General features: G+C 42.9%; 1 protein-coding gene across 5 annotated transcripts in view; it reads right to left on the bottom strand.

Annotated features, from left to right (window-relative positions):
- Window positions 1-223: 223 nt before the first annotated feature.
- The window catches only part of PRDM4 (PR/SET domain 4), a 29,205-nt gene continuing 17,324 nt past the window's right edge, over window positions 224-12,104 (bottom strand). The window contains exons 11-13 of one of the 5 annotated variants that reach the window (XM_027070910.2): window positions 10,856-11,024; window positions 10,463-10,580; window positions 4,767-4,906 (exon numbers count right to left, since the gene is read on the bottom strand). In XM_027070910.2, coding sequence (XP_026926711.1) covers window positions 10,508-10,580; window positions 10,856-11,024 — 242 coding nt within the window. In that variant the 3' untranslated portion in view covers window positions 4,767-4,906; window positions 10,463-10,507. Of the gene's footprint in view, window positions 243-3,216; window positions 4,930-10,462; window positions 10,599-10,855; window positions 11,025-12,104 lie in introns of those variants that run through there. The other 4 variants (XM_053226703.1, XM_053226704.1, XM_027070909.2 and 1 more) reach the window with 4 other exon arrangements.

The raw sequence follows: 12,104 nt of genomic DNA on the forward strand, positions 1-12,104 counted from the left end.
CTCTAAAATTTTTCGTCCTGGATCTCAAATGCATTGCCCCATCTTCATTTATTACACTTAGACCCAGTTCTCCCCTGTTTTACTAGGCTTCTCTTACGACTTTTTCACTCTTGCTCTTAGATTTTAATAATACTTATACCTGTAACACTCACCATGGTATGGCTTGCATCAGGTACAGACGTCTACAACTGTATCTTCTGTGGTCTCCAATAGAAGACTCCTGCGGACGGGTTCAGGATCACCTGGGGAGTCCAGGAGACTCATCAGTAGGTCTGGAGCTGACCCAGACACTCAACATTGTTTAGCTCCTTAGGTGAGCCAACTGTGCAATCAGGTCTCTAAGATTTTGAGTTCCAGGGGGCAAGGGTAGAGTCCTGGCTGTTCTGTTGTCCTCTACAAAGCCTTACACTGTGCTGGCGCTTAATAAATGTTTTGTTTTAAAAGATTTTTTATTTTTTTACTTTTGTAAAGTTTGAGAGAGAGAGGGCAAGCATGAGCAGGGCAAGGGCAGAGAGAGGGAGAGAGGGAATCCCAAGCGGGCTCCATGCCGTCAGCACAGAGCCCCATATGTGGGCTCAATCTCATGAACCGTGGGATCATGACCTGAGCCGAAATCAAGAGTCGGATGCTTAACCAGCTGAGCCGCCCAGGCGCCCCAATAAATGGTTTTGGAAAAGTCCTTGTGTGAGGACTACACAGGCCTGGGGGCCTCCAGGACTCTCAAGTGTGTATACGCGAGAAAAATGAAGGAACAAAAACATAGCTGAGAAGTGATGCTCTCCCTTTCAGAAGTACAGAAACCTGCCAGCGGCAATACATTCCACTACAAACTGTCGAACTGTCGCTGCCATTCACGTTGCGAGTGATAAACTGTAAAGCTAAGGTTACAGTTACAATCACTATACTGAAAGCTGTTCGTTCAGCATCCATCATAAAGGTGATACCTTCAGGTGGACAGTGTCTAGCTCGCCAGGGCTGCCACAATAAGTACCACAGACTGGGGGACCGAAACAACAGAAATTAATTTTCTCACAATTCTGGAGGCCAAAAGTCCGAGATCAAAGGATCAGCATTGTTTCCTCTGAGGCCTCTTTTCTTGTCTTACAGACGAGTGGTTTCCTTCCCGTGTCTTCACACGGTCTCCCTGTATCCAGATTTCCTCTTCTTAATTGGATCAGTCATACCAGATGAAGGAACTCACTTTTAACTGAATCACTTCTTTGAAGACTTTATTGCCGAATATGCTCATGTTCTGAGGTATTACAGGTTAGAATTTCAATATATGAAATTTTGGAGTAACACAATTCAACCCATAATAGTAATCACTTGTATACCTGAAGACTCATTGAGTATTTGACTCTACGGGGTAGCATTGGTGATCAGATACCGTAAGTTTACAAACCTGATGAGAGGCTGACCACTTCTGGTACGCTGAAGACACAAAGGAGGGTTTACTAGGAAGCGTGTATGGGGCACCTGGGTGGCTCAGTCGGTGGAGCATATGACTCTTGATTTCGGCTCAGGTCACGATCTCACGGTGAGTTTGAGCCCCGTATCAGGCTCCACATGGACAATGTAGAGCCTGCTTGGGATTCTCTCTCCCCCTCTCTGCCCGTCCCCCTGCTGTCTGTCTCTCTCTCTCTCTCTCTCAAAAACAAACTTTAAAAACAAAACAAAAAAAGAGGAAGTGTATATATAGGCCAACAAGCTGAAGAGGTTGAAGGAAACAAATTCTTGTCACCTCTTTGCCCTTTGATGTGCTAAGGACCTGAGTTCACACACACAAGGTTATAAGCAGCTCACCTTTTAAAGAAGGAAACACCAAGTACTATATACACTCATGTACAAGAAAACTAAACCAGCTTCTAGGCTTGGCCTTGAAGGCTCCAATCATGCCAGTTTTACTTGTTTCACTAAAACCTGGAGCATCTTGAGTCAACGACAGACTTTAAGGCTAGAAATCTATGTGTGGCTAATTTAAAACTGAAAGATTATTAGCTAACACTGCTTTCTGTATGTGGGGCACTATAATAGCCCTTTACATTAAATAACTAGTAATTAGTATAACTTTAACATCGAACAGTATTATAAAATGGGAACTCTTATTATTCTCTATTTACAGTTAAGTAAACAGGCATAAAGTGGTGGCAAAACTAGGCTAAGGATATGAACCATCATGCAGCAAGGCCCATGCTGCGGACATTCAGCAGGGCTCCAGAGCCCACACTCCTATCCTGTCTCTCACTGTGACTATCTTCCAACAACAGACTGACCCCAGCAGCAGCAACAGATGAGGCCACCTTTAATAGGTAGAGAAGGCAGAGTAAACTCTTGTCAAAAGGGCAGTTACCAGGCGGTTCATTTTCTGGGAACAACTTAGAACGTGCCATTGAGGTCGAAGAGGCAAAAAAGGAGAGGCGATGTGCCTGGGTGGCTCAGTTGGTTAAGCATCTTGATTTCCACTCAGGTCAAGATTTCACGGTTCATGGGTTCGAGCCCCCACACTGGGCTCTACGCTCACATTGCAGAGCCTGCTTGGGATTCTCTCCTCCTCCCTCTCTCCGCCCTTCTCCCACTCATGCTCGCTCTCAAAAGAAACTGAAAAGATTAAAAAAAAAAAAAGGTAAAAAATGGAAGAGACAGTTCTAAATAAGCAACAGCTACATTCTCAAACTATTTTCCAGGCTTCCTGTTTTCATACCAGGCTTAACTATCTGTGATGGCATTTCAACCAGTGCTGGGAAATGAAGGAATTTAACCCAGCCTGAGCTCCAGAGACAGAAGGAGCAAGGGGGCCTGTAGTTCCAGCACCAGCAATTTCCTAAGAACAGAGGTGGCCGGCCACCAGGATGCCTTCAGCAAAAGGCTGAGTTTGGAGCTGCCCCAGTCCCACCAGTGCTGCCTGCCAGAGGCTTCATGAGCCAGTATCAGCAGCCAGCCCTCACCCCATCCCTCAACCGTAGACCTGCCACAGTTCTCCAAGGAGGCAGCATAGTAAGGGACCCTCAGGGAGGAAAGAAGCAGGAGAGGAGAGTGGGAAACACAGGAAAAAGAGTTTGATCAAGCCCTGTTATGCAGAAATACATTATCTCAAAGTTACACTACTTAGGAAATACTTTCTCCACTTCTAACCTTAGGGGGAAAAATCATACCTGATTTTTCCCTAAATGACTCATTCTTCTTCCTCCACAAAATGAGATTACAAGCAGAATCCTGTATTTTAAAAAAGGCTTTTATTTTAATCCTTCCTAGAGGAATACAGATTTGAATGAAATACATTCATTCCATAAATACATTAGCAGCAAAACCTTCCTACCAGAGTCCTCTGTGCTCCAGCCCCAAGGCTGCACCTTAGAGCAGGCGCACGTTCTAGCAACCGTCAGCTCAGGGATGTGTCTGCCTCTTGCTGTGTAAACAGGGTACGCATGTGAGACCAAGTGAAGGACCGGAGGGATGAACTAACTAAGCTGGGACCCTGAAACACACCCATGTGGTGACCATTAAGCCTTCTACACCTTCAAAATCCTTTGGCACCTGCCATGCTTAACAGAGGAGCTCCTTCACCACGGACAGCTGAGGTCTAACCTTGCAAATGCCCCAATGTGTTTGGAATCATTTGTCATTCCGTGCTGGCAACATTTTCATGGTGTCTTGTTCTTTTTCATAGGATAAATCAGATATAAAGGATCTTTCCCTCATTCCTTCCACGGTCCAAGATACCACTTTGCCAGCTGAGTCCACATGTGCTTGTTGTCAGGAGATTATCCAGCAGGCATTACTTGGCTCACTACACCTCCGGGTCCCCTTTGTCTAGAGGCTGGAGGCTTTATTGGAGACAGACACATGTCTGAACCTACAAGGATCTCTAAGCAATAATAACCAGGTGGCTCAACCTGGCTTCCGCCAAAGCTAGTTTTCTGGACAGTGGCCCAAGTGTCTCTCCTTTTCTTTTCTCCACCATTGCCTGCTGCCTGGCTAGTCCTTTTTAATCTGCCCTCTCTAGGCATCTGCTGAAATTCTGAGAAGCAAGGTCTACCCTAAATTCCCAAGAAGCCAAGAGAGATTAAGGCAGGTGTTGCTTTAACCTTGTTAGCTGCAAAGTAACAAGCTTACACTGCCGTGTTCCAATCCACTCTGGGATGACTTAAGTCACGATAGTCTACATAAAACGAAACACCGGAACCACAATCAGCAATCAGGATGGCTGTGAGGCAGGGACCAAGGCATGGGGCTGGGAGGAAAATGGAACAATGGAAGAATCTAAAATAAATCTGATTGGTCTGGGCAGAGGACAGCTCTGACTCAGGTATAAATGCACCACCTAGTTTCCCATGTAAATAAAGAACAGACTTCAAAAGCTGATGCTTTCCTCCCCACACATCACTTAAAAATAGGTTACCTGCTCTTTTTTCCCAATCTGTTCTAAAGTGTTTTCATTAGGATACTCTTCTCTAAGCGCTTTATCCTTTCCCAGTCTGCTTTGACTGTCGGCTGGAAAAAAAAATCAGAAACCATTTTATACAAAAACCACTGTAGTGGATAGCTAGTTGTACGTTTTTCCCTTTTGCATTTTCCATCCAAAATAGTTGGCTTTTATTTATGTGCCGAGAGAGACTCATCTGCTGAATACACAGCACTGTTAATTCGACAGTCTTCTGTCCCCACAGAGTCTGCTAGCTCTTCCTCCTCGGAGTCATCCTCTTCTTCCTCCTCTTGTGCTGATGAACTGGAGGTGGGACCTTTGCAGGTTTTCAGGTGGCGGGTGAGATGATATTTGGTAAGATAAGCCTTTGTACACTTTTCACAGACATAATCGCGTTTTCCTTCGTGAGAATTGAGATGTTTCTTTAAATGATTTGTTCTCAAGAACAGCTTATCGCACTTGGGACACTTGATCTGGCGCTCTCTAAGAGGAACACAAGGAAAAACCTTTGACTTGGGGTTACACACGACAACCGAGGCACACAATTATTCTGCACAACCTCACGTCTTTGTTAGAGGAGCTCTACTCTTCTGGAAATCCGGCTTTTTTTCATAGCAAACAGCAGAGTCATAAAACATTTGTATAGTTTAAACAGCAGAGATGGATTCTGCCTACCTGTATGTATCTCCTTTGTGTTTAATGTTCATGAAATGCATGCAAGTTGCTGTGAGAACGAGTACTTTGCTCCCTTCCACTGCTGTGCGCTGCTTACAAATATACCACAACTTCTCTGTGGTACTGGATTTGTCTACTGTTTATGGATGTTTGGGTGCTTTCCAATTATTATCACAGGCAACAGTACTATGAATATTTTTATACTTGCATGTTGTTCTGCATATGCACGAGTTTCTCTAGGGCATGTACTCAGGGCGCTAGAGTTAGATGAAGGGATATGTACATCCTTAGCTTTACTGAATAATGCTAAACTCTTCTCCACTGTGATGGGTTGTTTTTTTTTTTTTTTTAAGATTTTATTTTTAGGGGCATCTGGATGGCTCAGTTGGTTAAGCATCCAACTCTTCATTTCAGCTCAGATCATGATCTCATGATGCTCATGAGATCAAGCCCCACCTCGCACTAGGCACTGGGAGAGGAGCCTGTTTAAGGTTCTCTGTCTCCCCCCTGCCTATTCCCTGTTCAAATGTGTGTGTGCAAACTCTCACAAGCTCTCCCTCAAAAAAAGAAAAACAAAAGTAATAATTTATTTTTAAATAATCTCTACACCCAACATGGGGCTTGAACTTACAACTCTTGCTGTTGTAGAGCAAGAGTTGCATGCTCTACCGACGGAGCCAGCCTGGTGCCCCTCCAATGTGGTAGTACGAATATACATGTCCATCAACAGCCACTTGAGAGCTCCTGTTGCCCCACATTCTCAACAGCTGGAAGATTCAAATTTGAACATTTGTGCCACCTGGCCAATACATAATGGGATCTCACTGTGGTGTTAATTGTATCCCATACAACAAAAATTACCCAGCTCAAACTGTCAGTTGTATCAAGGTTTGAGTAATCCTGGCTTAGACATTTGAGAGAGAAAAAACAGAGATCATGAAAACCTGGAATTTTTAAAATCTAGTTGAACAAGGCTTAACAAAGGCTCAGTATACAAAACAGGTAAAAGAAGGTTAAGATCCTCGAAGAGGTAGGGTGCAGTGAGAAGTTCTGAAGCCTGAACCTGTTACCATTTCTACCACCTTCTCCCAGCAGGAGAGGGCACAGAGGGATTCTGTGTAGCTACAGGATATGGAAAACGAAGTCCCTGCCTTCAAGGAGTTTATGTTCTTTTTTTTCTTTTCTTTAAAAATTTTTGAAGTTTATTTATTTATTTTGAGACAGAGAGAACTAGTGGAGGACGGGCAGAGAGACAGGGGGACAGAGGTCCCAAAGCAGGCTCTGTGCTGACAGCAGAGAGCTCAATGTGGGGCTCAAATTCACGAACCATGAGCTCATGACCTGAGCTGAATTCTAACACTTAACTGATTGAGCCAGGCACCCCTCAAGGAGTTTATGTTCTAATAGAGGAGTTATACCATAAACAAAAATAAGAAACATGATACCAAACAGTAAAAAGTACTATGAAAAATGTACTATGAAATGTACTATGAAAAGTACTATGAAAAAATGAAACCAGGTAAGAGCAATGGAGTTCTATTTTAGATAAGATAGTCAAGAAAGGCTATTCTGAGATGACAACATTTTTGAGCAAAACCTGAAATGAGACAGAAAGACAGGGAGATGTCTAGGGTGGGGGGATGTCTAGGCACAAACAGTTCAGTGCAAAGGCCCCGAGACTGAAGTGTGTTAGTATGCTGAAGTATCTTCAAAGGGAAGGCAATGTGGCTACTGCAGAATATGAGGAGAAAAGTAATGAAGATGAAGTGGGAGACACGGCACTACCACACCATGAAGGACTTCCAGACTATGGTAAAAACCTTCTAACCCAAGTATGATGGGAACGACGGAGAATTATGAGCAAAGAACGTTAACAGTCTGACTTGTGTTTTAAATGGATCATTCCAAGGGCGCCTGGGGGGCTCAGTCGGTTAAGCATCCGACTTCAAACCAACTTTGTGGGTTTGAAACCCGCATCAGGCTCTGTGCTGGCTGGCAACGAGGAGTCTGCTTGGGATAGTCTCTACCCTCCCCCCCCCCCCCCCCCCGCCAACTCACACTTTCTCTCTCTCAAAATAAATAAACTTGAAAAAAATAAAAATAAGCTAAATAAATGGATCACTGTGGCTGCTATGACAGAATACAGTGTTTTTATGTGTGTGTGTGCCTGGGTAACTGTGTTAGGGAATGCATGAGGAGAGAGCAGGAGCAGAAAGGGTGGCTAGAAGACTACTGAAATGGTCCATACAAAAGAGGCTGGTGGTCTGGACTGGGTAAAGCTGAATGAAGAATGGAAGACTGAGTTAAAGATGGCTCCAAGGTGTCGGACTTGAGCCACTAGGATGAATGGTGGTACCATGTACCGAGCTGGTGAACACTGGGGGAAAATCAAGTTTGTGGAGGTAGTATTAAGAGCTGAGTTTTGAACACACCAGCTTTGAGTTGCTTTGGTGGACATCCAAAATTCAGAGATGGTGACTGGTTAGATACAGAAGGTTGGAGATATAAATCTTAAAGCTGATATCTAAAAACCAATGGGACTAAGAAGATGGCCTAGGGAGTAAGTGTCCCTGCTCCTGTTCTCAAGTTCCTCTTTCTGAAAGGACAGGCAAAGTCAATCTCTGCTATGTGCCTCACACTCTCCTCACACTGTGGGAGGGAACTCCTCCTGCATTTGGCTTTAGGGCTGTAGCCGGGTTTTTTTCTAAGAAGATAAAATGCATTCTAATAGTACTATATCCATTTTGAAATGTCTAAAGGTAAAAATACAAACATCTGAAAATTTTACCAATGACCTCCATAGGAAAGGAGCTGTGCTGACAGCTCAGAACCTACAGTCTGCTTTGGAATCTGTGACTCCCTCTCTTTCTGCCCCTTCCCCACTCATACTCTGTCTCTGAAAAAATAAATGTTTAAAAAAAATTATAAATAAATAAACATAAAAAAATACTTTACGTATTGCATTATGCTGTGAAATGGCTACAGAAAAAGCAAGTGCAAATTCAGCCATCACATGAAAGAAGAGAAGGTCAAGGTCAATGAAGAAAATAACTCCACTTTATTAATGTTCATTTCTGGGTACCAAATTTGAAACCAGGTGATGAGGGAAAGTTGCAGAAATTAGAGGCATGAAGGCTGATGAAAAGAGGGCTTAAAGGGAACATGACAGCAATCCCAAGTATGAAAGTCTGTGAATTAAAAGACATATTAAATTTACGGGTATCATTCCAGAAGACAGATGTAGCATGAATGGAGGCTGACATAAGTTGATTCAAGCAAAACTTTCCCTCAAAGTATATCAGTTGTATGGTATTCAAGAAGAAACTAACCACTCGTGAGAAACACTGTGGAAACAAGTGGAGCATTTGGATGAACTCAGTAGCTCTCAACCCTGGCTGGACATCAGAGTCACTTGGGGAGCTTTTAAAAAATAAAGTCCAGGCCTCTCCCCCTAACCAACTAAATTAGAATCCCTGGAGGTAGGGTCCTGGCACCAACTGGTTTTCACATTTTCTAAGTGATTATTATGAACAGTGTTACAGGTTGAATGTCTGTGTGCCCCACCCCCCCAAGAAATTCATGTTATAGACATAAACCACAATGTTATGGTTATTTGGAGATGAGGCTTATGAGAGGCAATTAGATTTAGATGAGGTCACGAGGATGGGACCCCCATGATGGGTAAGTGTCACATGAAAAGGCAAACAGACCAGAGCTCGCTTGCTCTCTCCCCAATGTGAGGACAGAGCAGGAAGTTAGCTATCTGCAAGCTAGGAAAAAGGCTCTCATCAGAACCCAACCATGCTGGCACCCTGATCTTGGGTTTCCAGTCTCCAGAAGGTATTCTGTTATGGCAGCTCAAGCTGACTAACATAAGCAGCTGGATTAAATGACGCCAGAGATCTCTTTCAGTGCTAATATGTATATTCTATACAGTATTTGATAATTAGTGTGTCTAATTTCCAAAATTCACACTAATAATGAAACTATTTCATGAAGACTTTGTTTTAAAAAGTCATTTTGAGCATTATAAATGTAGACCTAGACTCCTTGTTTTAGTGTCTCAGGCTGCATTTGATTAGGAATCAGACAAAAGAGCTAATATCTTTACTGAGCCTTATCAGAATATCAAGTTTCCATTGAACATAACTTTCTAAATAGTACCTCCCATAATATAAGCTAATATCTTCTCCTTCTTCTGACACTTACTAAAAGCTCAGGACCACAAAATCTGTTCTCTTCTCTTTACCAATACTGTAACTAACAAAGCCCAGACATTTAATTACACTTGGATTCATGTAATTTAAAAAAAAATTTTTTTAAGTTTATTTATTTTGAGAGAGTAAGTGAGTGGGAGCAAGGGAGGGGCAGAGGGAAAGAGAGAATCCCAAGCAGGCTCCATGCTATCAGCATAGAGCCTGATATGGGGCTCAATCTCACAACTGTGAGATCATGACCTGAGCTGAAACCAAGACTTGGACGATTAACCAACTGAGCCACCCAGGCGCCTCTCATACAATAAATTCTTTTTTTTTTTTTTTTTAATGTTTGTTTGTTTATTTTTGAGAGAGAGAGACACAGCGCATGCGTGCGCACATAAGGAGTGGAGGGGCAGTGAGGGGGGTGGCTGGGGAGACACACACAGAATCTGAAGCAGGCTCCAGGCTCTGCACTGTCAGCACAGAGCCAGACATGGGGCTTGAACCCATGAACCATGAGATCATGACCTGAGCCAAGGTTGGATGCTTAACCAACTGAGCCACCAAGGTGCCCCTCATGCAATAAATTCTTAACGAGTCTCCTAACATTTGACCTTCTCCTTCAATCCTTTATAAAATGGAATATCTCACCTTGACATTTTTCCTCCAAGTCCTTCAACACTTGTATAAGAGTGTGAATACACTTAACATTACTGAACTGTACACTTAAAAGTGGTTAAGACAGTAAATTTTATGTGATTTTACCATAACTAAAACACACACATGGCACAGAACGGTGCCTGCGACATGGGGAGGTAAAATCCTTCAGTGGCTCCCCATTACCTCCAGAATGAAATTTAATTTTCCTAGTTGGATAAAAAGCTCCTGACTTTACTGCCGCCTCTCTCTCCATTGTTCTCACATGCACACTATGCTCTAACTGTAAAGAACCACTTGCATTCCACAGTCCTTCTCGTACATGTATTTCTAAATATGCCTTTCCTCTGTCTAGAATACTATTCCCATCCTTTATCCTTCTCTGCCTCCCTAAATAATTCTAGCTTAATCTTCTTTAATACTTAGCTCAGACTACCAGGAGGCTCTCCCAGACACCCTGGCCGGGTCAGTGACCCTCTTCCACAGCCTCTCAGGATCTGATGCTTACTCTGACTGCAGCATGGTATGGTAGTGCTGTACTGTTCTGCCTCTCTTACCGGACTTCGAGTTCTTTAAAGACAAGGTCTGTGTCTTTTATCTCTGTATATTCACCAGTTGGCATAATGCTGGACATCAAGGAGATACTTAAATATTTGTTAAATCAAATCAGACTATGTGTTGGAAAAAAGCGAATACAGAGAAGTGAAAAATAAGAAAAATAAAGCAAACAAGTAAAACCTTCCAGGATAAAACCAAAAACTTAGGTTTCCAACCTTTGCTTGGCTGTGTGGACACAAGCAGTGGCTACCAGGGTGCCAAGCCAGGAGGCACACAACGGGTCAGTGCGAGCGAGCACTCGAGTTCACCACCCCAGGGGCGTGTTGGCTGTTGGAGGACTTACTGTGTGTGGATGAGTACGTGTTGCTTGAGGTCCTGCCTCCGCATGAACAACTTGTCGCAGTAATCACACTTGAGATTCTTCTCGCCCGTGTGGATAACCATGTGGGACTCAAGGTGAGCCTTTTGGGTGAAAGACTTGTCACACAAAGTACATCTGTAGTTCTTCTGACCTGCACATGAACCCAAATTGCCACACTGTGACTAACACAATCATTAGCACTCCCAAGATGAACAGGCACATGTATGGGCATGTGGCAGAGGCAGAAATGAAAGAACTGACTGGTAACTGGAACATCACTTTCTAGGGCTGTCTACCAAGAACCAGTCAGAGAATATGAACTTATATTCTGTGACTAAAGCCAGGGAAGCTAATAAATCTGACCTCCTTCTAGGACCACTTACCTGGATGTATGTAAATAATTTTTTACTGTTTATAGCTGACACGGGATATAAAATCTGAAAAAAAAAACTACTTATAAGCCTAGAGACCAACCTAACTCAACTATGTTTTAAAAACCTCATAAATTCTAGCACCTGTCGACAAACATACTTTTACAACCTAAATTTATAGTTTTCCATTTTTTAAACATATGACCTCATAAACCAGGGATGAAATAAAATACTAAGAATGCAGAAATAAGATTACTCTAAGTCAGGGGATGGCAAACTTTTTCTAAAGTCTAGTCTGTATCTTAAGCTTTGTGGGCCATACAGTCTCTGTTATGACTACTCAGTCTTAATGCAAAGGACAAGAAAGAATTTTACTTTCAAAGATTTGGAGAACCAATGACTCAGACAAGAAAACTAAAACTTCACCAGATATTTTGTAGTATGTATTTTAAAAAGTGTTAAAACAAAGGGGTTGGTTTACATGGAATTTAGAAAACGGAACCTCAAAAAATAGAATTTGGCAGTGTTTACTGAGCAATATTCACAGGAGAGAAACTGGTTCTGGCTGGTGTCTAGGAGTGAGCTCTCATGAAGGCTCAGAGTGTTTCCTTAGAATTCCCTTTGCTTTAACGTCCAAACGCAGGGGCACCTGGGTGACTCAGTCGGTTAAGTGACTTCGGCTTAGGTCATGATCTCATAGTTGGTGAGTTTGAGCTCTGTGGTGTTGGTGTGTTGGTGTGTTGAGCTCTGTGCTAACAGCTTGGAGCCTGCTTTGGATTCTGGGTCTCCCCCTCTCTCTCTGTCCTTCCCTGCTTGTGCACGAGTATGCTCTTTCTCTCTCAAAAATAAATAAACTTAAA

The sequence above is a fragment of the Acinonyx jubatus genome, chromosome B4, assembly GCF_027475565.1.
Source record: "Acinonyx jubatus isolate Ajub_Pintada_27869175 chromosome B4, VMU_Ajub_asm_v1.0, whole genome shotgun sequence".
Lineage (NCBI taxonomy): Eukaryota > Metazoa > Chordata > Mammalia > Carnivora > Felidae > Acinonyx > Acinonyx jubatus.